This window comes from Anolis sagrei, chromosome 1 (assembly GCF_037176765.1).
Source record: "Anolis sagrei isolate rAnoSag1 chromosome 1, rAnoSag1.mat, whole genome shotgun sequence".
Taxonomy (NCBI): domain Eukaryota; kingdom Metazoa; phylum Chordata; class Lepidosauria; order Squamata; family Dactyloidae; genus Anolis; species Anolis sagrei.
Window position 1 is genome coordinate 123,581,071 of NC_090021.1, and position 24,515 is coordinate 123,605,585.

At 41.8% G+C, this 24,515-nt stretch overlaps 1 protein-coding gene across 2 annotated transcripts in view; it reads right to left on the reverse strand.

Moving 5' to 3' along the window:
* CSMD1 (CUB and Sushi multiple domains 1) overlaps positions 1 to 24,515 on the reverse strand; it is a 1,217,927-nt gene that overhangs the window by 215,687 nt on the left and 977,725 nt on the right. For both annotated transcript variants that reach the window (XM_067468320.1, XM_060788521.2), the window contains exons 22-23: positions 24,226 to 24,395; positions 19,610 to 19,766 (exon numbers count right to left, since the gene is read on the reverse strand). In XM_067468320.1, the coding sequence (XP_067324421.1) occupies positions 19,610 to 19,766; positions 24,226 to 24,395 (327 nt within the window). The remainder of the gene's footprint in view (positions 1 to 19,609; positions 19,767 to 24,225; positions 24,396 to 24,515) is intronic.

Genomic DNA, 24,515 nt, shown 5'->3' on the forward strand with positions numbered 1-24,515 from the left:
AGCTTGAACATATGTGGCCTTTTTAAAGGAAACACATTTTTTTAATTTGTTAATAGCTTTATTATCTCATTTCTCCCACTTTGGAAGAGGTCGTAAAAGTCAGCTGTCGTGGAATGCTGATAGAAGAAAAAAGTTTCCATTGCAAAACTTTTAACAATAAAGATGCAATACTGCTTTATGTATGGATCTGTATGTTTATTTGGATTAGAGACAAGGAAAGAGTCTAGAAATCAGCAAGCATTTCTGAATCAGATTTGTGATTCAAATGACTGCAATCTGTTCTTGCTGGGGACTCTCAGCAACAGTTGTCAATCACAGAGACAGGAAAACATGACGAATCTGTTTATTGCTACAGGTGGTTTGATAGGAATGCAATGCCCTCACTCAGAAAACCCAATGATGGATTAGAAGGCAGGTCACATTTGAGTGTTATTAAGCAAGATCAGACACTGTTCACTGTGAAAAACGCTGTGCACAAAGAGGAGATATTCCAATCTATAGGCCATGATATACTGCATGTCAGAGGAATATACAACTGTCAAATGCATTAGTTAGAAAACTTTACACAATTATGATTAAAAGATTTAATATAAGTGGGCTGACCATGGGCCTGAAATTGCATTAACACAACTCTATCTGGGTTGTTGTGATTTTCAGGGTTGTATGGCCATGTTCTAGAAGCATTCTCTCCTGACATTTCACCTGCATCTATGGCAGGGATCCTCAGAAATTGTGAGGTCTGTTGGAAACTAGGAAAATGGGGTTTATATATCAGTGGAATGTCCAGGGTGGGAGAAAGAACTCTTGTCTGTTTGAGGTAGTTGTGAATGTTTCAATTGGCCACCTTGATTAGCATTTAATGGCCGGGCAGTTTCAAGGTCTGACTTCTTACTGCCTGGAGGAATCATTTGTTCCTAGTTTCCAACAGACTTCCCAACCTATGAAGATGACTCCCATAGATGCAGGTGAAACGTCAGGAGAGAATGCTTCTAGAACATGGCCATACAGCCCGGAAAACTCACAACAACCCAGTGATTCTGGCCATGAAAGCCTTTGACAATACATAGAACCGTATCTCTTTGCCATTTCATAATTGCCACTGGAGGAAAAAAAAGAGTAATAATGCTGAAATAAAATGATGCAGTTACCTTTTAGAAAAGAACAGAAACTTAGTAATACAGTTGGATGATAATCTCTTTCAAGTGGATATGTAAGAAGAAATGGGTTTTAAAATCCAAAAGCTGAGTCACAAAAACTTGGACTGTTATTGCTGCCGTTGACATCATTTAATTTGGGGATGTGCAAATAAGATGAACCAAATATCTTGTGAAATAAAAGGACAGGATGAGAAATAAGAGATTCGGGGTTTTCTTCACATATCTAACTTGTTCTTCCTCTGTGCCCTTCATAACACTTTGGTATGACTTAAAACAAGTGATGACAAAGAACAAAGAATTTTGGCTAAGGTATTTCAAATATTGTCTCTAACACAGAAGGAGCTATAACAAGCAAAGGTATGATATGTTAAGTTCCTCATGTACACAGACTAGATAGAATCAAGTGAGACAACTGTCACTGGTGTGTGCCTTCAAGTCATTTCTGACTTTTACTCATTGAAAAAAAATACTGCCATTGGGTCCTAAATCAAACTTATCATAGGATTGTCTTGGCAGGATTTCTCTCACTGCCTTTTTCTGAAGTTGAGCAAATGTGAATTGCTTAATGTCAACCAGTAAGTTTCTATGGCTGAGCAAAGATTGGATCCCATAAGCCCTAGACTGACACTCAAAATACTACCTCGTGCTAGCTCTTGATCCTTCCTATCAGTGTCATTATCTATATGTAAGATATTGTTTGCCAACTGCAGGATTTTATACTGGAGGAGAAAACCTGTGATATTCAATATTTCAGTAATTCAATCAATACTATTGGCAATTGGTTGTGATAGATTAAGGAACCACATTCTTTCAGAAATAGGAGCTGGACTGAGGCTTAAAGTCTGTGACTTACCCATGATCACTCAGTGGGCTTCAATGGCCAAGTGGGTCTTCAGAGTCCTAGGACCTCTTCACACAGTCCTTTCAGGCCATGCTGTTGCACCAGCAAAAGGGAAAGCAAGCAGGGCGGCTTTGACACCCTTTACCTTCTCCCATCAGATGGCAGAAAGGGTGGCAATGCATGTTGCCCCGCTGCCCTTTCTGCCATCACATGGCAAAAAGGAGAGAAAAGTGCACGTAGCTCAATTGGAGCTACCCAAACTACACTTTCCTCCCTGTAGTGGAGGAGAAAGCACCTTTTGGTGCTTCCACTCCACATTGGGAGGAATGTGAGCAGGGTCTGCCATGCATCATGTTATGGCACACAGCAGGCCACATCCCTGCTGTGCATAAAAGTGGTAAAATGGGGCAAAAATGCCCCATGCAAAGAGGTCCCTAATTCAAAACCCAAACTACTGTACCACAATTGCTCCCATGAGACAATATTATAACTTCTGTTACCTTGGTCAGAATGTTCCTTTAAGGACAAGCTCCTTCTTATAACTGAGCTAGATTTCTGGGTTGTGAAAAAGGTTTACCCACCTGGCGAAGCTGGGTGGGGAGGCCTGGTTGTGCCCTTCGTCGAAGAGAGAATGTAGTTCCGGCGGAACTACGCTTGGGGGCGGAGCCAAGTTCTTTGCTTGGCCCGCCCCAGATCTTCAGTCTGCCAGCGACCGTCGAGGGAAGAGCAGCTCAGGTCTGTCTCGGGGCTGGGAGGGAGGCTGGGCCTGGGGGCCTCCCTCCCTGCACCCCATGCCATCCTGGCTGAGCGTTGTGTGGCGGGCGCTTGGCGTGTGCCGTGGGCGCTCCTCCTCGTCCCCTTTTACCGCTGCGGGGCCTGGATGACGCGGGGAGGCAGCGCCTCGCGTTGCGCGCCGTGTGGCGCTCCGTCGAACGGCACTGGAGGCCTGGGCCGGCCCCATGCCGTGCCGCCGCCGTTTTTGCGCCCCGGTGGCTTGGGTGTGAGGCCTGTTTAGGCCTCATGCCTCATGTCGCCGTTCTCGCGCCCTCAGGGCTGGCGCGTTAAGCCTGGGTCGCCGTGGGCAGCTTGCAGCCATCGGCGCTCCGCGCAACTTGCGTCGGCCAGCCTTCATGGGCGGGCCTTGCGGCCTATACAGGCCCGGAGCCGGCGGTTAATAGGCGCGGTTGGCATTAACGCTCTGCGCACGCCGTCGGTTTGGCCCGATAGGCCGCCCATGATGCCTTGGTAGGCCAGGAGCTATTGTGATGGTTGGCTATGCCCTGCGGGGGAGGGGGGATTTTGCTCCTATCCCTTTCACGGATAAATGCAGCTACTTGGGGCCTTTTGGCTAGGAGGCGTGGTGGCCGCATTGGCCGCAGGTATGGCGGCCATTTTGGATGGTGGCTGCCCTTAACGGGTCCAGGCTATAGGACATCATGGCTGGCGGCCATTTTAGATGGGTTGGCAGCCATTTTAGGGGGGTAGATATACACGCAAGAACACAGTATGCATATTTGAAACCTCCCGTTTATATGGAAGCCACGTGGGGATCGTGTGAATGCCATATATAGGGGCTTATTGGCAGGTTGTTGCTTCATTCCATATGGCAGTTAAAGGAGGTGCGATATGGTGTTAAAATTAGGTCAACCATAAATAATAATAATAATAATAATAATAATAATAATAATAATTTAAATAGTGAATATATTTATGAAAATATTATTAGTTATATGGTAGTGATAATAATAATAATAATAATAATAATAATAATAATGAAAGTCATGCAGGACAGCCCCCCCCCCCCCCCCCGCCAAGAAACTGGATTATTCAGGGAGATTCATCGCTGGCATATGGCCACCCAGCGGATGTTTGGAGGTATCCTGGGGGGGGGGCGTGCACCGCACGGTGGAGCGGAGAGTTCCACTGTTGAACGAATCTCGCATTGGGAAGGTTCTTCCTTGTGTGCAGACGTAGTCTCCTGTATTATAGTGTGAAACATTGTGCCATGTACTAATCTGCGTAGAACAATATTATTAATACTTTATGGATAAACGTCAATAAATATAGATAATGAAAGGCTAGTGAGATCATAGTAATATGAAAGAAGAAAGGACATTACAATCTGGCTGTAAACATACTGAGTCTTTTACTATGTTGTTTATTTACGCAGGATGTCACCTAAGAAAAATGTGGGGGGGCCCAAGGGCAAAGGCCCCGCAAGAAAGGCGGCGACCAAGCGCCCTCCACCGCCGGATGCTACTTCATCTGAAGACGAAGACGTTTCAGCGGAGGACCTCAGTGCCTTGCTCATTCGTGTGAATGAGCTGGAGAAAGGAAGAGGGTTGGCGGCGGCTGCTGCCCCCAGACCAGCGAGAAAAGCAAGTAAGGCGACAATGTTTAAAGCCCTTCTTTCTCGTGTCTCTGTTTTAGAGACTAACCGGGAGGCAAGTCGGCCGACAGGGGCTGTGAATGCCTGCCCAGCTCATGACGAGTCACCAGCGGAGCAGCCAGAACCACCTCAGACCCAAGCTGCGGTGCAGTCATCAGCAGCAGCCCAGCAACAACGGGATACAGCCAGTCAGCCAGACTCAGTGATGGCGGTCGCTTCTGTCCTGCCGCCGGTCCAGCGTGCCACCACATCTACAGGTACTACCACTGCAGATGCGTGGCCTTGGGACAATAGTCAGGTTCAAGGGGGGTTGGCAACACAACATATACAACCTGTGACATCTACGCCCATTCACTCTACATTACAAGTGGGACAGCAAGCTTCTTTGCAAAATGTAACAAGCAAGCTTCTTTGCAAAATTCTTCCATGCTGACTAGCTCCGCGCTAGTCAGCATGGAAGAAGCCAACCAGTTCTGGGGCACGGCCAAATGGCCGTTGCCTTCACCTCCGAAAATGAGCTCAATTGCTCTGGGATCACATTTGGCTCAGAAAACGATTGATAAAATCTTGAAAAATGAATACATTGACATATTTTCTTTGTATTTTAGAGAATTAGATAAGAAAGACAAAGATGACTTAGACGATGAAACCAAAGAAAAAATTAAAAAAAGAAGGGTGGTTCACAACTGGGAGAATTGGCTTGCTTGTTATATGATCTATGCAGGAGTCCTAATGGAAGCCTACCCATACAGGGGAAAGTCGTTACTTCAGTACCAAAATATAATTTATTGTGCATATGTAAATTTCACGGGAAACGCATGGTTGTCGTATGACAAGCGTTTCCGTTTCGATGCGGCACGTTACCCAACAAGTAGGTGGGACCTTATAGACGACCAACTATGGATGGACGTCATAACTCCCCCTAGGGCAGGCATAGGTGAGAAGGCCGATAGCGGCCACACTATTCAGAATGGCAAAGTCATTCAGCCCTTTCGGCAGTGGGCCACCCAACAACAGCCACAGCGTCAAAAAGCCATGTGTTGGGATTTTGTGGCCCAGGGAGCATGTTCCCGGCGAAACTGCAAGTACCAACATGCATGTTCCATTTGCTCAGGAGCGCATTCATCAAAAAATTGTAACAGAGCTAGAGCGCCCAGGACAAACACCAACGATACACAGTTTCAGAGAAAAAACCCAAATCCAGCCTCCCTTCCAAAAGGGCCCCAGTCCAATTAGGCTGGGACCTTTGAAGGAATGGCTGCAACATTATCCTGATAGGGCGGCAGCCAAGTGTCTAATTGACGGCTTTACTTATGGGTTCCGTATCCCGGCTCATGGCCCCCGTGTGAGCTTCTGGTCGCGTAATTTGAGGTCTATAATTGGCATGGAGGACATTGTCAAAAATAAAATAGAAAAGGAAGTCAAAGAGGGCAGGGTTTTGGGGCCATTTACATCACCCCCTTCACCACAGCTGCGTGTGTCGCCCTTGGGTATTGTGCCTAAAAAGGCACCGGGCGAATATCGCCTCATTCACCATTTGTCGTATCCAAAGGGCGAATCGGTGAATGACGCTATACCAGAATACCAGTCCACCGTCCATTATACATCGTTTGACGCAGCAATACGCATGGTGAAAAGCCGGGGAGTTGCTGCTGAATTAGCTAAATGCGATATTAAATCAGCTTTCCGGCTGCTCCCGGTTCACCCTCATGATTTTGAACTCCTAGGTTTCCAGTTTGAAGGCAATTTTTTTATGGATCGAGCACTCCCAATGGGATGTTCAGTTTCTTGTGCCACTTTCGAGAAATTTAGTTCTTTCTTGGAGTGGGCGGTAAAAATTAAATCGGGTAACGCTGGAATAGTACACTATTTGGACGATTTCTTATTTGCTGGAAAAAGCGGATCAGGCGATTGCAATCTCCTACTTAATTCATTTAAAGACCTCACAGATCAGATCGGGGTGCCATTAGCTGAAGAAAAGACGGAAGGCCCCTCTAAAACTATAAACTATCTGGGGATACAGATCGATACCATCAGACAATTCTCAAGGCTGCCACCCAATAAAGTGGCGGACCTGAATATTAGATTGGAGCAGTTCATTCAGCGGAAGAAGGCTACCCTGAGAGAATTTCAGGAACTAATTGGGCATTTAAACTTCGCTTGCAAAGTCGTTGCTCCAGGCAGAGCCTTTTTACGCAGAATGTGCGATGCAATATCAGGGGTTTCCTCCCCTCATCACCATATCAGATTAACTAGGTCAATCAGGGCCGATTTGTACATTTGGTTAGAGTTCTTGTCCTTGTTCAACGGGGTCTCTTTTTGGAGAAACGACCTGTTGTTAAAAGACGCCTTGCAAGTGGCGTCGGATGCATCAGGATCGGTAGGTTTTGGAGTTTATTTTAATGGCCACTGGTGTGCCGAGACGTGGCCGACATATTGGCACGAGTTTGGTATGACTACGGACTTAACCTTTCTAGAGTTCTTTCCGATATTGGTGGCTGTGTCAATTTGGTACAAAAGCTTTCAGAACTCGACAGTCCACTTTTGGTGCGATAATCAGGCCACAGTTGAAGTCATTAATAGGCTTACATCCAAGTCTCCCAGGGTAATGGAGGTGGTTCGTCTATTCACACTCCATTGCCTGAAATTTAATATATTGTTTCGTGCTTTTCACATCGCGGGTTTAAAGAACTCTCTGGCTGACGCTCTGTCTCGTATGCAGATGGAGCGTTTCAGACAGCTAGCACCTGCAGCAGACGCACGACCGGAGCCCATGCCAGACCATCTTTGGCATGTTGGAATGAAGAGATATTGAGGGGGATGTCACTGGCCTTAGCACCAAATTCTAGAAAGTCTTATCTCAGAACAGTTCACGAATTTATAGAATTTCGGCAGTGTTATGGTCTCCCTGGCGTTCTCCCGGTTCCTTACGATCACATTGCCAAGTTTTGTGTCTATTCTAAGCGGCGGGGTCTGGCGCCCCAAACAATTAGATCCAAACTAGCAGCTTTGGCATTTTGGTTGAAGGCACAGGGCCTGCCAGATTTTACCAATGATTTCAGACTGCACAAATTTGTCTCCGGTTGGTCCCGGGAGGGCCAACGGCAGCCGAATGATAGGCAACCATTAACACCAGACATTCTGAAGGGCCTCAACCAGGTTTGGCCACGGGTCTGTTCCTCACTTTATGAGCAGCGGCTTTTCCATGCGGCGTCTCTGACCGCATTTTTTGGAGCACTAAGAGTGAGCGAGTTGGTGCCCACAGGCAAAAGAGACTTATCCCAGCGGGCTTTACTGCTTTCCGATGTCATGGTCGGGGCGGAATATCTGCAGATCCAGGTTAGATTTTCTAAAGCGGATCAGCGAGGAAAGGGCTCTTTGATCTCGCTCTCGCCATGCGCCGACAATGACATTTGCCCAGTTGCTGCGGTTTCCCAGTTCATATCCATCAGGGGTACTACACCGGGTTATTTCTTTTGCCACCAAAGTGGGGGACCACTAACAAAATACCAATTTTGGACGCTTACGGCCAGGGCGTTAAAACTGTTGGGCCTGGGCCACCTGAAATTTGGGACTCACTCTTTCCGCATAGGTGCGGCATCAACAGCGGCCAACCTTGGTTACGATTCCGACAGGATTAAAAGCTTGGGCAGATGGAAATCTGATGCCTACAAGGGCTATGTTCGCCCCGTTCCCCGTTAATGATGTTTCTTGTTTTTTCAGATGGAGTGTTGCTGAGCCAAAGACGAAGGGTCTTGATCTGTGGCCATAGTTACGTCTATTGGGCGGAGCGCCATGCAAGACGTGGTCCCTTTGGCCAGCATTTGGGGCTTGCCTCCTTAGCCACAATTGAATGGAGGGGTGTAAGAGGTTTGAGATGGGACGGGTTGTTCCCTATGTTATTGCTATACGGTGACCGCCCGGCACCGGATATTTTGTTGATCCACCTCGGTGGTAATGATTTGGGCCTTCTCAAGGGAAGGGCACTATACTTGCATGCACGGACAGATTTGTTGAAAATTTGGGAGCGTTGGCCCCATACACACATTATTTGGTCTGCTGTGATCCCGCGGCTGAAATGGCCTGGAGGCGGGGATGTCCGTAAGCTCGAAAAAGCGAGAAAGAGGGTAAATAGGGCCATTCGGGCGATATTGACACGAAAGAATGGGTCCTATATAGCACACGATCAGATTACCCACGACAATAATTCGCTCTATCGGGCTGATGGGGTCCATCTTTCGGACTCGGGCATTGATATATTTTTGGGCAATATACAGGCGGGCATTGGAAACAAGTTAGGAGAATTGGTGGGGGATGGGGACTAAATCGACATTTGCCCCCAATCTGTGGCGGGAATATGTTAGAGTTAAAGTTTTATATTTGAAATACAACCAAGGCACCCCCCTTTCAAGTTAAGAGACTATTAACAAAACACTCTCAGGAGGTTATAGTTGGGCAGGAGGAACAAAGAGAAACATCTGAAACTGAGAGGGGAGAATATGTCCTTCGTTACTGTAATTAAGGTTCCCTGCAGGTTGTATTGGAGGTTGCCCAGATGTTGTTAAAGGGGTACCAGAAGTTTACACAGCTTGCCGAGGAGTGGACAGGCAGGGACGCTGCCTCGGCTTTCCCTCACCAAATTCTGTTCTAGATTGAAACAGCTAAAGTTAATTAGGTAACGTTAATAAAGTTGCCCTTATTTAACCCAAGACATTGGTGTGGTCTCGTTATTTCGGCGTGGGAGTACAAATGGCAATATGCCTCTGATGGTTACAACATGGAAAAATCAGAGTCCGTGTATATATGCAAATATGAATTGCACAATAAGACCTTTTAGTCTTCCTGTGTGTCAGAGCTTAGCAAGTGTCTCAGAGAAAATGCCTTCTTCATTTCAAGTTTAAATCTTTAGACTCTATCAGAGCATTTGTAAGAAAATGGTGTTTTAAGGTTTCTAACAGTTTATTTTGAACTCTAATCTGATCAGACTTTTCACTGAGTGTTATGTGTTATATAGTGTGGCTGAAGAGAACATAACAGCATAAGTCTCTCAGACATCAGAATTAGATTTCCTTTCTTTTTTCACATGGAAGTCTCAAAAATCAGAGCTGAAGGGAAGACGAGATACTCTTATTTTCAAAGAACACCCCTTATTCATGCAGTACAGATTTTGAATTAGGTAAATGAGAGTTGGGGGGGGGGGTGGAATCTGCATGTCTTTGAGAAAGAGAGTTGGGAGACTGTTCTACTACATAGTTCTGGGGGTTCTGTAATTCATAGGGGAACTTCATAAGCACAAATATAGCATATAATTGGAACAATTGAAAATGCTATGACAGGTAGGGTTAAAGTTCTCATTGTCTAATAACCTCAAATAAAATTGCGATAAGATGCTGTTTTGTTGGTAATGTGGAAAGTGTGAAATCCAAGGATCATACTAGCAAAGGTGGTGGTCATGCAAACATGCAAAAACATATAACTGGATTCGCAACAAGTGTTCCAGACTAATTACTGGAAGCAGTGCTTCTTCTAGGAATTGAGCTAAGGAAAAAGCTTGGAAATGGGAAGAAGAGGAAGAAACTTGGATGATTTTAAAGCAGCTGATAAGGTGAGACAGCTGAATATTAACTTGGACCAAGTCCACCAGTCTGGGGCAGTAGGAGAACATGACAATCTTGAGCCCTGCTGTGGCTTACTTTGGATAATTTGTTTATGAAAAAAAAGTCATGCACATGAGTAATGTGTATTCTTTGTAAATACTTTTGCTATGTAGTTTTTAGCAGGACCGTGAGAGGAATTTAGCAAGGCAGAATAAGATTGCTTTTGGGGACTGTAGTGGAAGAATGCTTGCTGTTATTGCTTCTTTTTTTACTGGTGGAAATTCACAGATCACTCTTTGGCTCTTGGGGTCCTTGACCAATGAACCAGCTAAACTTTCTTCACATAGACCCTAGTTTCTAATACAATTACACTTTTAAAAGCAAAGGTGGGGAAGAAAGATGATTGGAAGGATTTTGTGAAGCATGTTTTGCTTTATATGCAAATTGAAAGTGCATCTTAAGGATATTATAGCAACACTTTTGAAACCATTTATATGGATATGCTTCTCAAAATTACATTGCTTCTGATCTCACTCCAGAAGTTTTGCATCTTAATTAGAGTGTGGGATTAACATTTTCAAATAGATTATGTGAGGACTCAAAATTACTGGACCCAATGGCTGTATTTTTTAATGAGTAAAAGACTAAAGAATTTTATAATACCATGGGGCATATTTAAGGATTACACTACTGGGTTTTTTTTTCAACACCTGGAAGGCAGAAACCTGTCAAACTATTTATAAACTATAATTTTTCAGAGGGATTGTAGTATATTGCTTATAATTGTGATGAAAGTTTGTTCCCAAACATTTTGTTACAAATCTGTATCACCAAATAAGGAAAAAAATCCCCATTTTACAATGGAAGGAGAGCAAAAGGCTGTGTCTAATTTGTTCTTTCAGCATATGTGATAGTTCTAAGCCTAAAGTTCTAAATGATGTTATATTATATTTATTTATTCCATTATGTGGTTCTTGTAAAAATCCAAATGGCTCATAGCTAAATATTAAAAGCATCAATTGGGGTAATTATAATAAATGAATAAACAGAATAGTAATTTCACTGGGTAGCTCAGGCATGAAGACTCCTTCCATGCACCTGAAGACATCAAGAACCTTCTCTCAAATAACTATTCTTTTTCTCAGAGAAACCAGAAGCGCAGATTGAAAACATAATCTCAGCTGAGTGTCTCATCTAGAAGTTCCAGAATTATGTTTGCTCTTGTTCCAGACTGGTTACTGGAAGCAGTGCTTCTGCTAGGAATCAAACTGCACGTGATGTGGTCCACCTGATGCAGTTGCAAACAATTCCTCTTAATTTAGCCAGTGTAGACATGGTCCCAGTAGCTAACTAACCAGATTTGCTCTAATGGAAGCCAGATTTAGGCTGCTTCCACATAACCTTAAAACACGTGTGAAACCGGCATTTTAAATTTCATTCAGTGTAGAGGCCAGATAGCAGTCCAAAACCCCAGCCTTTTGGTGGGGTGCAGGCCAGATACTCTCCCAGCTTGATTTGTGACCAACACAGGAAGTACTGACGCCAGCATCTCCCCCGTCCCCCTGCTCCTGTTTCAGCCTAGAGCTAACTTGAAAGGCCTCCAAGCAGAGACAAAAGGTTTGTAAAGAACGTAGGGTGTGACAATGATGCCAGAAGCTTTGGAGAAGGAATTCCCAGGTTTAGTCCAGGTTAAACAGGATTAGGCTTGGGCATTTGGATGCTCCCTGCCCCCCCCCCTACTTCTTAGCTGCACATGTACCTCTGCTGGTGTTTGGATGGGGCACTCACAATAGTCAGGATCTCGTGCAAAGCTGTGCAGAGATGACAACAATACAGTCATGATCTGTCCCCATTTCCCTGCACTAATGATGAACAGGGGATTCTGGAATTACATCCCCTTATAGACATTGGGCCCATCTGAATAAGAACTAATCCTTTTGCCCACACTGCACTAAAGCTGTGGGGTTGCTCCAGATTTTCAGTTTCAACATTTTGTGATATTTTTTTTTGTGATTACTCCCTGTGGATTTTGGATGTTTGCCTTGTGTATCAGTAAAATACTGGCTTCATCTGTATAAGAAATTCCTTCCCCTCCTCATATTCTTGTTGTTTCCCCATGGTCTTCTTTCAGTCTTCTCTAACAGTGTTGCATCTACTCAATGGAACTTTCCTTTCAGATTTGATTTATTTTCCCCCATTTTGAGGATGTTTTGTTCTGTTTTTGTTTCTCTTTGCACATCACCTCTAGCGCTTATTTAGCCTTCTCCATTTCCTTAGTTTTCTCCCACTGGGCACTATGAATTCTTTCTCTCTCTCTCCCCCTCTCTCTCTCTCTCTCTGTCTCTTCATCTTGCTCAATGAATTGTCTTGTTTTATAAGTGAAAACAGGAGTGCTGAGTTGATTACAGGTTCTGCAAAGGGATACCTAATGAGTAAAATGGTGCTCCAGCCTACAAACAGATCTGAGCAAACCAAAACTCAGAATCCGTTTTTGAAATAAAATAAAGATACCCACACACTCAGCATCTCCAAACATCAGAGATGTGCTGTACACATGCACATACACATCAGTTAAAACAGGGGTCCCCAAACTAAGGTCCACAGTCTGGATGCAGCTCTCCAAGGTAATTTACCCCACTCCACCATGCCCTAGGCTTTAGACTTAGTGTTGACCTAAGTCTGAAATGATTTGAAGACACACATCAACAACCCTAATTGACTTAACAATCTCATTGGTCTAAAGCAGGCCCACACTTCCCACTGAAATGATGTTAAGTTAATGTTGGTTCAAATTGTTCTTCATTTTAAATATTGTTCTTTCATGGTCTTCTGCACTACAAATAAGGCATGTGCAGTGTGCATAATAATTCATTCTTTTTTTTTTTCAAATTATAGTAGCCCCCCAATAGTCTGGGGCACCATGATCCAGCCCTCTGCTGAGAAAGTTTGAGGACCTCCGAATTAATAAAAAGAGATAGTTCAAGCAATGCTTCAATAGTGCAAATATTGCAACACGCCCTCCTACACACAATAACAAATTATCTATCTTCCTGACAACTAGGCATAAGATAGAATCAATGTGTTTTATGCAATTTAGAGACATCACACTGGCAATGAAAATCTGCATAGTTAAAACAATAGTATTCCCCATAGTAACCTATGGATGTGAGAGCTGGACCATAAGGAAGGCTGATAGAAGTATAATAGATGCTTTTGAAGCGTGGTGTTGGACCACGAGAAGAGTGCCATGAGAAGATCAAACCAGTCCATCCCCCAGGAAATAATGCCCAGCTGCTCACTGGGGGGAAGGATATTAGAGGCAAAGATGAAGTACTTTGGCCACATAATGAGAAGACAGGAAAGCTTGGAGAAGATAATGATGCTGGGGAAAATGGAAGGAAGAGAGGCCGATCTAGGGCAAGATGGGTTGACTGGCTTGACCTTGAAGGAGCGGGGGGGGGGGGGTGATGGCCGACAGGGAGCTGTGTTGTGTGCTGGTTACGAAGAGTCAGAAGCGACTGAATGAAAAAACAACAACACAGCTTGCATAAATATATGGCATTAAAACATGTAAGCAAATGAGAGTTGAAGAACAGGGTCACAGTCACACCATCCTGATGCATTGCATGCTGTCTTCAGGCATTTTGCTCTATGAATAAATAAGGCACATAACAATATCTCCTCCCTTTATATATGTTGCTAGGAAAAATTGAGTATGTAATCCTATTATAGGCTTAATATGAATCAATAATATCCAGTATTTTGTCATAAAATATTCATGTAGCACATGAAAAGTATTTTCAATTCTCCATATGCAAAAATATCTGTAGTATATAATTGACCATTCTTTGTAAAGATTAGTACTTTTTGCAGAGTTGGCTATTGAGATTTCCAAACAGTTGGCTACCTCCAGAATCCTTTAAAAAAAAAAAACACCCCATCTCTTCCCCTAAAGTAGAAAATTCTTTACTTCAGTCTTCCATTCAATGTCCATTTTTGCTCATCCACTATTAAAAAATCTGGTCAAATGACTTTGTATCCCTCCACAGAAAGCAAGGACAATTCAGCTCCTTTAGTAGGCTGAAGAAAAAAGGACTCCTCAGAAGGACATGATGGGAGCCATCACTGCAAGGTATACAGATCTTACTTATGGAACTGAGTTGTAGAAGAAGCTAATATTTTTTCTATACTGCATTGTTTTAGAAAAATGTTGGAGTTGTAGATTTTTGAAATGTGAAGAATACCTGCTGTTTCTGCAGGCTTTCTTTTTCAAATGGAAATAAATATGACAATGATGAATGTTTTATTCAGATTCATAAAAAATAGCTAGCAAGCAGGATAGCAAAACACGTTAGCAGCTGACACAGCAAGGGCAAAATGTACTGCTTTGGGAACTTAAAAGCCAGGTCCAAATATGGGGATGCCCTAGGCTATATCACCTCTCTCCACAGGAACCTCAGGTGGCACAGAAAGAGAAATGTTAACTGGGGGAAAAAATAACAAGAAAATATGGGGGGGGGGGGACACAGTGATCAGATGTAAAACAGGACTTGCTTGTTTTGACACAAAGAAGGAATGGTTGAAGTATGGGACTTTTTTTTCTTTATCAGTCTATATATTTTTCTTATATTGGCAAACCAAAGACCTTACAAGTTTTTGGAGTTGGGGATAGCAAAAAGACTTTAATTGCTTTTTATGGATATTCCTTTGGATACATGCAGGTTGTGCATTCCTGTTTCAAGTGCACGGTAGGGGCCATGGAGGAAGCCGCGGTATGTTAAGAAGGGAAAGTAGGGGATAACTGTGATTCACAGAGACCTTAGGGTACAATTTTCTACAAATAAATAAATTGTATTGATTAGCCCTTAGGCCATATCACAATACCAAACCAAAGAAGACTTGATAAGACTTGATTACACTCTAATTTGCTACAAATTCTCTAGCTAGCCAATCTGTGGCAATAAACATTAAATGAAAATGGGGCATTTGCTCATCTGTTGCACAAACTATCTGCTAAAATCAACTCAAAACTTCCCACTAAATTTGGCAAATATTGTTTTCTTTCATTTCCAAAAATATACTTATTTATTTTGGAGAAACACACATTATTTAACACTTAAAAATCTATGTAAGCAAAACTGCAATTCCCTGGTTATCAGCCAGCAGGCATGTAGCCGGGGGGGGGGGGGGGGGGCTTGAGGGGCTTCAGCCCCCCCCCCCCCCCGAAATTCTCATGGTGGTTCGCGAAAAGGCCTTACTGGTGCATTATTTAAACTGTTATGTTTATTCATATCATGATCTGATCACCATACTCAATATATCCCATATGCATGGGAGTATTGAGGTAATGATACAAAAGGTTTGCTAGGCTAGACCCGCTTTCACTCAGACTCAGCCCCCCCTCCAAAACTCAGCCCCCCCCCGAAACCCCCCCTGAAAAAAATTCACACACCCCCCCCCCCCGAAACGAAATCCTGGCTATGGGTCTGTCAGCCAGGAATGGTTTTGCCCTCTGTCAAATGGTTTGAGAGTGACACTACGGAATAGTTGGCTCCTATGAGTTACCCACAAATTCTTATTGTTTTAAAGTACCTTTCAGGCTTTCACCAGACTCTTTTGGCAAAGCTGCTCCCCACCCACTATCCCTCAATACTGACTAATCAGCTTTGGAGGCTGAATAGAAGTCTTTAACAATGACCTGGTTTCATAGAATCATAGAGTTGGAAGAAACCACATGGGCCATCCAGTCCAACCCCTTGCCATGCAGGAAAAGCATAAAGTAACCCCAACAAATGGCTGTCCATCCTCTGTTTAAAAGCTTCCAAAGAAGAAGGCTTTCTTCTTTAGGGATGAAAGAGATACATGGGGTTGGTTCCCATCTGTTTCTTCTTGTATAGAATTCATAGCCCCAGTTATTCGAATTTCTAGGGATTTTCTGTTTTGTCATATCTGATGAGATGCAGCCATGAATTTAGCCAATTTTATTCCATATGCTCTAAAAGGTGAAGGAATAGTTCTATCAAGTTTGAGGCACAGAAAGTGGTGGTTCATTTAATTCCTTGTGGTTTGGAGATGAGGAATTTAAATTTCTTCCTTACTGTTATATCTTTGTAGAAAGGTAGCAAGCACAACAATAATTTCGTTTTCTATAGACCATGGTAAATAAATGTAGCTACTTGGTCCTCCATAATAATACAGATGTGAAATACAAAATACAGTAGAGTCTCACTTGTCCAACATAAACGAGCTGGAAGAATGTTGGATAAGAAAAATGTTGGATAATTTGGAGGGATTAAGGAAAAACCTATTAAACATCAAATTACATTATGATGTTACAAATTAAGCCCCAAATCATCATGTTTTACAACAAATCAACAGAAAAAGCAATTCAATACATAGTAATGTTATGTAGTAATTACTGTATTTATGAATTTAGCACCAAAACATCAAAATGCACTGAAATAGCTGTGGATCCGGGCAGGAGGCAGACTGGACTGTGTTGGATAATACAGAACGTTGGATGAGCGAAGGTTGGATAAGCGAGACTCTACTGTAGTAAACCTTTCTAGTATAACACATTCTAATCCCATATTTTAGGAGGCATGCTGTTCTCCTGGAAAGGATGAAGAATTAGGGACACAATCTTAATTAAAATGTACCCTTTGGATTCTCATTGACATACACACCACATCGTGCCTTACACAAGTGTGTTTTGCTCATCCAGCTTTCCAAAAATATAAAATCAGCTTCTCTTTTAAACTACAGACTAGTTTCAAGAAACGTGAATGGGTAAAGCTAGAGATCAAATTTTCAGTAAAAAGTATGGTCATCAAAGTTTAATTTCTCCAATTATGTAGCTTGGGGGACCTGCATGAGACCCAGAGCAGCCATGTGTAGAAATTAAAGGAACACCAATTTTGAGACTCACAGACCTAGTCTTGTTGCCATGGCATACGGTTGCTAAATGTAAGCCTAGTGGACTCATGAGTGCTTCATTTTAATGAGATATAATGGCTAATGGAACATAGAAAATGCACAATATATTCCTGTTATGAGAAAGCACTGGAATTCTCTAGAAGGTTCAACTGTATATCTTGAAAGTTATCTTGAAATCATCTTGTATACTGCAGTATTTCTGTACTACCATCACACATATGTCTTAATGATTACCGATAAAGAAATAACTATTGTTTGCCATTTTTGGATTTCTATTTACCTCAAAGATTACATCCTCTAATGGCAAACAAATATCCCAACTGAGAAACCATTTTATAAATCTGATTAAATGTCCTGCTGTCCATTGTGGTTTTTCCCTGAAACTTATGAAAAAAAACCTCTAGTATGGCATTAGAAAGAATAATAGCACATAGTTTTTGAACAAGCACATTCTCCCCAGTGTTAGCAATCTTAGTAACTGTTTGGTTTAGGATATGGGTGAATAACTTCTAGATATCCGGGGGGGGGGGGGGGGGGGGACTTTAGAAAGCCACAACTACCCCCTGCTGTGAATTACAGCTTAAAAATTTAACTCAAATCAAATCAAAATATTTATTTCGGTCATTGACCAGCACAGGAAATAGTGTCACATTTCCAGACAAACCTGGCATGTTTGGTACATTAAAAATATAAATATAACTACTAAAAACACAATATGGGTGAGGGAGCAGAAGGGGAAACAGGGTAAAAACATACAATGCCCAGATCCATCACCAAATTGTAGATTCAGGGAAGAAGATTACTGGACACACAGTTGACTGTTGGAACTAGTCATTCCCTGGTGGATTTTGTATGCTGCTGCACAGAACTTTGCGACATTGTATGTTGTAGCTGAATTAGTATCTGCCAGTAGCAGGGAGGTATAAAATTGTCCTGAATGGCCTGGGTGCTTGTCTATCAGAGGTAAGATAAGCCTGGCATGGATATCCCTGTAGAACGGGCACTGAAGGAGCACATGTTCTATTGTTTCTACATGACCCGAGTCACAGGGGCAGAGCCTCTCTGGGAAAGGGATCTTCCGGTAGCGGCCTTCGAGTACAGCTGATGGGAGAGCGTGGCATTGGGCCAGGGTGAAAGCCCTTTGATGAATAGGAACCTCTAAGTATGTTAAATATGCCATAGGGGAGGCAAGGTATCTGCTGTCTTCACTGATAAGGAAGCTTGGAGCCGAGGCCAGATCTAGTTGGCGCTCTGTGTCTGTGATACGTTGTTTAATAAGTGCTTTGAAAATTTAACTCTAAAATGGAGAAATGAGCACCATTTTGTTAGCTATCTGAGTCTTGTTTGTCATAAACTGACAGAATGGATAATGCTGGACCCTCTCATAATCACTGGTATTTAACAGTTTAATAATATGTTTGAAAACTGTTAGTTGTATCTGTTTATCTTTTCTAAGCTACTGGGGGGGGGGGGGTAAAGGAGGTAATAGCAAAGGAGTTCAGGAACCCTGGTGAGCTTTATGCAATCCACTGGCTTCCAATGAAGTTACCAGGAGGCATTGTGAAATATGGAAGATATACTCTCAAATATAATAATATAATTGAATTTCCATGATATTAACATTGTAAAGATGGTGTTATTGATCTGGATGAGGAATGCTCTGCTTTTTCTGAAAAAATTAATCCCTGGTAGTATATGGCAATTGGCTTTGTGGGGGTACAGTTATCACTTCCATATCAGTGCAAACAATTTCAGGGAATCCTTTTCTGGAAGAATAGAACTGATGTTCCCTCTAGCATTTCGGAAGTTAGAAACAGGGGGTTGCAACTGCTACTCAAAATGCATTTACCTTCTAGAGCTTTGCCATTCGATTAGTGAAACCTGGATTAAAGACCAAAGTATTATCATTGTGTTTTTTTATTTCTAACATGTTGCCTTGATTATTTCTTTAAAGGGTGGGTTTTTCAATGCTGAGAAGAGTAATAACTTCCGTTCAACCATAAAGCTTTTCAAGTACAAAGCTTAGATCAGTCACTGTTTCGCAGGCTAACTTCCCTCACAGGGATGTTACAAGAATACCTCAAACTCATTACTGAGCCATTTAGAGGAAGAGCAGGATTAAAAGAAATAGTAATTTTGGACCTGGAAATGACAGTAATCTTTTTAAAGAGTGGGGGTGGCAAGCTCAACGCTTTGTATAGTTTTTCACATAATACCTAAGCCTTCTATCTCTCAAAATAAGAGAAACATTGCTTTCTTTTTAGCTCTTGATCTGTATACTGCTTTGAATTTTACCAGCGACTTATAGGAGTAGTAAGTTCTATTAATGCAGTGGATGTTTGTTCCAGAAAATAATGACAATGATAATCACCTCAATATCCAATTGTGTGAGATTTAGCTATGAGAAGCCACTGATTTACTCAACCTCCTTCCATTATTTATCACAGCATCTTCTTTACTTATCCCTACAGCTGTGCTCACAAAATGTCCTGAAGGAGAAAAGACTACTTTTAAGCACTCCCTCCCTTCCAGCAGTGAAAGGAATTAAAATGCAATCTCATAAACACAGTAGGTAGTAAGAACTAATCCTTAGGATTTTGTGTTAAATCATGCTCACTAAGTAGCATATTTACTTTACTTTTTGGGGTATTTTTACACATGTGCATCTATCATCATGAGGGCTACTTACTTGTATATGTGAGCTGAAATCCTTGTTCTGTGTCTGATCCATTGGTATTAAATTCTATCCATAAGTGATTAGATGTACTGTTGAGAATGAGCCCGATCAATTCATTTTTTGAGAAAGTCCCCAAAAGACGTGATGAACTGTCTTTTCCATCATACACCTGTTGGCAAAATATATTTTAAAATTCCACATTAAAATGGAACACAGTACACTAAGTAAAATGACTCCAATGCAGAAGACTAAAAATACTTATTTTCTTGGGACAGCTAATTTCCAAACTGTCCACACTTCTGACTGAAAGATTAAAAAATCATGCATGGAATATACTGGCCTTGCAACTCATATGAAAGACAATTTTATTTATATACACACATAAGACACATTATTTTCTGCCACTCAGATTTTTTTTTAAAAAAATGTGAAGCTTATCTCGCATGAAAAAAGTTAATATTTATTCACGACTCAGTTGCTAGGCATTATATCACTACAGCCTCTCTTTCCCTCTATAATCCACTTAATAAAGGCTGAAAAGGTTTGTAACATTTCAGTCAAGGTGCCTCTTCTGGAAACACTGTCGAGGGGCAAAAATAACCTCTACCATTTGTTCCCTCCTGACTAAATGTATTAAAAAGCAAAAACTGAAGCCACAAAGCTCGACTGTCACTTTTTATTTCGGATTCCAAGCCTGAGGTGGTTTTTGTCTTCAAATCATTTTTAATAAAACGAAATACACCCATTTGATACCACTTCAGAGCACCTGTTTCCAAGCAAAAGAGTGCACAGGTTTATCTTTGGTTCACAATATTGCACTGGGAAGCTTGAATCCACTTTTAATATGGTTGATATTTGACATGCTTCTATAATAGCTGAAGCCACTCAGGAATTCTCTTTCCTTTTAAAATGGCTCTTGGAACAAAAGAGACCCAGAACAAAAGAACCAAGTTCACATTGACCTGCATATTTCAATAATATACACATTTCCCAAAACACCAGCTATTTCATTTCCCCAGCAAACCTGGCTCTTGTTTCTGATAAGTCCCCTCTGTTACTCTGGATTACTTTTGCTGGCTGACAAATTTCAAGGATCTCTTGAAACATAAATATTTACTCTAGGCCAGATCTTCACCTAACCATTTGCACTAAGGCAGACCTTAGCCTAAATATTTGCACTAGGCTAGATTTTTTCCCCCACTGACTAGATATTGGTCTAAACATTTCTAATGGGTTAGATCTTCACCTAAACCATGCGGAGTCTCTTTTTTTATCCACTTTGAGCCTCTTTATGGAGAAAAAAGCATGGTATAAATATAAAAAATAATAAACATTTCAACTGGACCAGATCTTGCCTAAATATTTGCACTGAGCTAGATTTTGACCTGAATACTAGGCCAGATCTTGGTCTAAATGCTTTCACTGGGACTGATCTTGTCCTAGATATTTTAACTGGCCCAGATTTTGGTCAATGCAAATATTTAGGCCAGATCCTTTCCTTCATTCTTAACAAATTGAGACAGTGATAGGAAACCATTAAAATCAGTATATGCTCTCTCTCCACTCACCCCTTTTCAGAGAAGAACCAGTTTGTTCTCATTTGCTGGAAAACTGCATTCACAATGTGATATTTAAATAAACTCTGGAGGAATTGTACATTTATTTAGATAAAATCAATAAAATATAATGTGCTTGTTTGAAAAAAAAAACCCTCCACCCCACACCTCAAAGCAACAATCAGAATTAAAATTTAAATACACAAAGTTCCAACACAGCCACTTGCATTCTGGCAAGAACAGTCTCTTCAAAATAAACCAGAGAATAAAAAAGGCAAGCACTGCAGATAAAAGAAAAACCTATAATAGATACAATATATCACATATATCCATCTGAAGTTCCCTCTGCTACAGCCATCTTAGAAAAAGGAACCTTGGGAATAAATTATCAACTGACAGGACTGAGAAAACTCAATGAAACAACTGACCCAATGACACCTTTGCCATCAATCCAGACCTTGAATACATAGCCATGCTCTCTGATCCTAGAAAACATCTAGGACCCAGATGCTATTAGTGACTGCTATGGTTTGAACGAGAGGGAAATGCACATATATTCTTCAACCAGCTGTGATGGAAAAGTGGTAGACAAAAATAAATATATTGCCCAGTATGGCATCATCTACTTATTTAAGTATGGGTGTTGCATAGATCTATAATTAGCTAAATGATCTCTCCTAGCAGGACTTCTCCAAACATCACGGAAATGTCATGCGTCCAAGTTGCAATTGTGATAAAATGAACCTTGTTCTCCCCATGTAGGTGATGCCCAATAAATTAGGTTTTGGGGGGAGTTAGAGTCATGGGAATAGTATCACAATGATAACTTAGGGCCTTGTCACAAATGCCAGGTGAAGTATTCCACTTTGCCTGGCTTCGTGGAGAAAAGAGAGAGGCAGCGGGATAAATCTGGTTCCTTGCAACTCCCTTTAGGTGACGTTTTTCCCCATCACATGCAGAAAGCATCACCATTATGCAGAGGATCTATGCTGGCTCCATTGGAGCATACCGCAGAGAAACAACACCCTAGTTGGGAGCAGTCAAATGACATTGTGTGATATCTGGCATGGGGTTCCATCTCTAAGAGAGGGTGGAGGCATCCTAGGATCCTGATTTAGGTAAGTGTGATTAGGTTGTACATAGCCATTGTGAATATGGAGTGTTAAATTCTGGATTTGGACCAGGATGCATTTTACTGCCACCCCTGTCCAGCCGCTCCAGAGTCAGGAAGGAGTCCTGGTCATCTATTGACACAGAACCTGGTTCAGCACCATGAGATGGCCATACTTACCATCCCCTCCCATTCAAGTCATGGTAGTGTGTTGTCACTCACACCTGGAATAACATTGGCTGGCATGCCAGAACAATGTGAGATTGGGGAAGGAGTAAGAAAGAATCACCCCTGCTTTCCCTTTTCCTTTCTGCAATTGCCCTTGCATCCTGGCCAATCCAGGCAATGAGCAACAGTTACCAGACATTTTGTACCTAGCGGCTACTGCTATGCTGACAATGGGAAGGAGGGAATGAGTGCCATCCTTGTCCCTAGCCTGACCAAACCTGGAGAATATGGGATGGCTCGGTAAACTATCTTGGGAGCCAGTCCAACCTCTTGCACCCAAAGTCTGGATTCTCGGGGATAATTTGGAGCAAGCTGCAACTTCTCTTAATGTATTCAAGGATGGGTTTACCCTAATCAGCTTTGTGAGGGTCTTGAGAGCTGATTCCCCACTGCCCTTGGGGATCATGGGTCAGTGCAGGGGTTCACTAGGACAAGTTGCTCATCTAAATGGATATTATGACCCAGGATTACCCTGAGTTCATTACTGGCTGTCTCATGACCAATGGTCTGGGATTTAGTGGCCGATAACAACTCATCCACAGTCTTGATTTCTTTCTACTTCTAACAATTCCTCTCCAGAACATACAGAATGTTGTGAATGTTGCTAAATTGAAGTCCAAAGTGTGCTACTTCTTCCCTCTTCAGGTTTTTTTTTTTTTAAATATCAATGCTGTGGCTCAATGGAGTAATCTTAATATTCAACTATGAGAGTCTTCCTCTGATGTCTTAAAATACAATGAAGACTACGCACTTTTCCCATTCGGTTTCTGTCTTCAAAGCAAAGTCTATTGACTGGGCCATTGTGATTTTACCTTCATTACACTTTGCATGTTTCAGTCAGAATACTTCCTTGACTTAGAAAGGCTCACTATAACTACATCTTCTAAAATAAAGGTCTGTGTAGTTTAACCTCAAGTCCAGCTACTTTTAAATTTGACTGTGTACAGCTTTAACTTTCCATCTTTTCATTTTTATTTCAACCTGCTCTCTAGATTTAACAGCTCAATATTTTATCCTCATATGCTTTTACACCTCAATCGCATCACCTCTTAGCTCATTTCCATCCCAACCCCCAATAAACCCTCTCTCTGCCATACATCCTTTCAGTCTATCAAGTTAATATCAGAAATGGACATTAAATTTCATGAGGAAATTCACTCAGTGTGATATCAGAAAATTAAAACACTTTCCCAAACATCTTTTAAAATGGTAAATCCTTTGAAATTAGGTCCAAGAATCACCTTTGGCAACTTTTCCATACATACAGAATGTCAACTTGCTTTTTCCCATTTATTTATTCTCTGTGGCTGTATCCAGTTGCATTCTTGCACATTATAAATTAGCTCCAAGTCAAAACAATGGTTGGGAGCATTAACTGCATTTGAACCCCACTTTTCTTTTAAGCACTTCAAGCCTACATGCACCATCCTATTCCCTGGTTCTTGTCCCCACAAAAACCCTGCAAAGTAGATTGTTGAGAGATAGTGACATATGAAAGGTCACCCAGTGCGCCTCACAGCAGTATGGATTACAACCCAGGTGCACAAAGTCCCTGTTCTCAATCAGAGCAAGGAAGATTGGGTATGTATACAAAAAGGAAGGGCTTTGCTTCAGATATATCTAGTTCCACTTATCTATCTCTTGCTGTCACTGTGTGCCTTCAGTTGTTTCCAGTTTATAGGAAACATTAGGAAAATCTATTGGTTAGCATGTGGTAGCATCTTCAAATTTACCTTAACAGTATCTCCTTCATAAAGTTGAAATGTTCTAGCTCTCAGGTGGATGCCTTTCCCAGGTTCAGTTTCAATTTTATAGATGCATTCATGATTGTTGTCATAATTAGATGGAAAATTTGGTGAAAGCAGTGTTCCTTCATTTCCAGACACGCTTGCTCCACATTCAGCTAAGGAAAAGAAGAAATATTTTAAATAATGTTTATGTGTTTCAAAAGAGATATAATATTTGTGATTATTTTCAGAATACATGGTCCCTCTCCCAATATATAAGCAGAAAAGTATGTCAC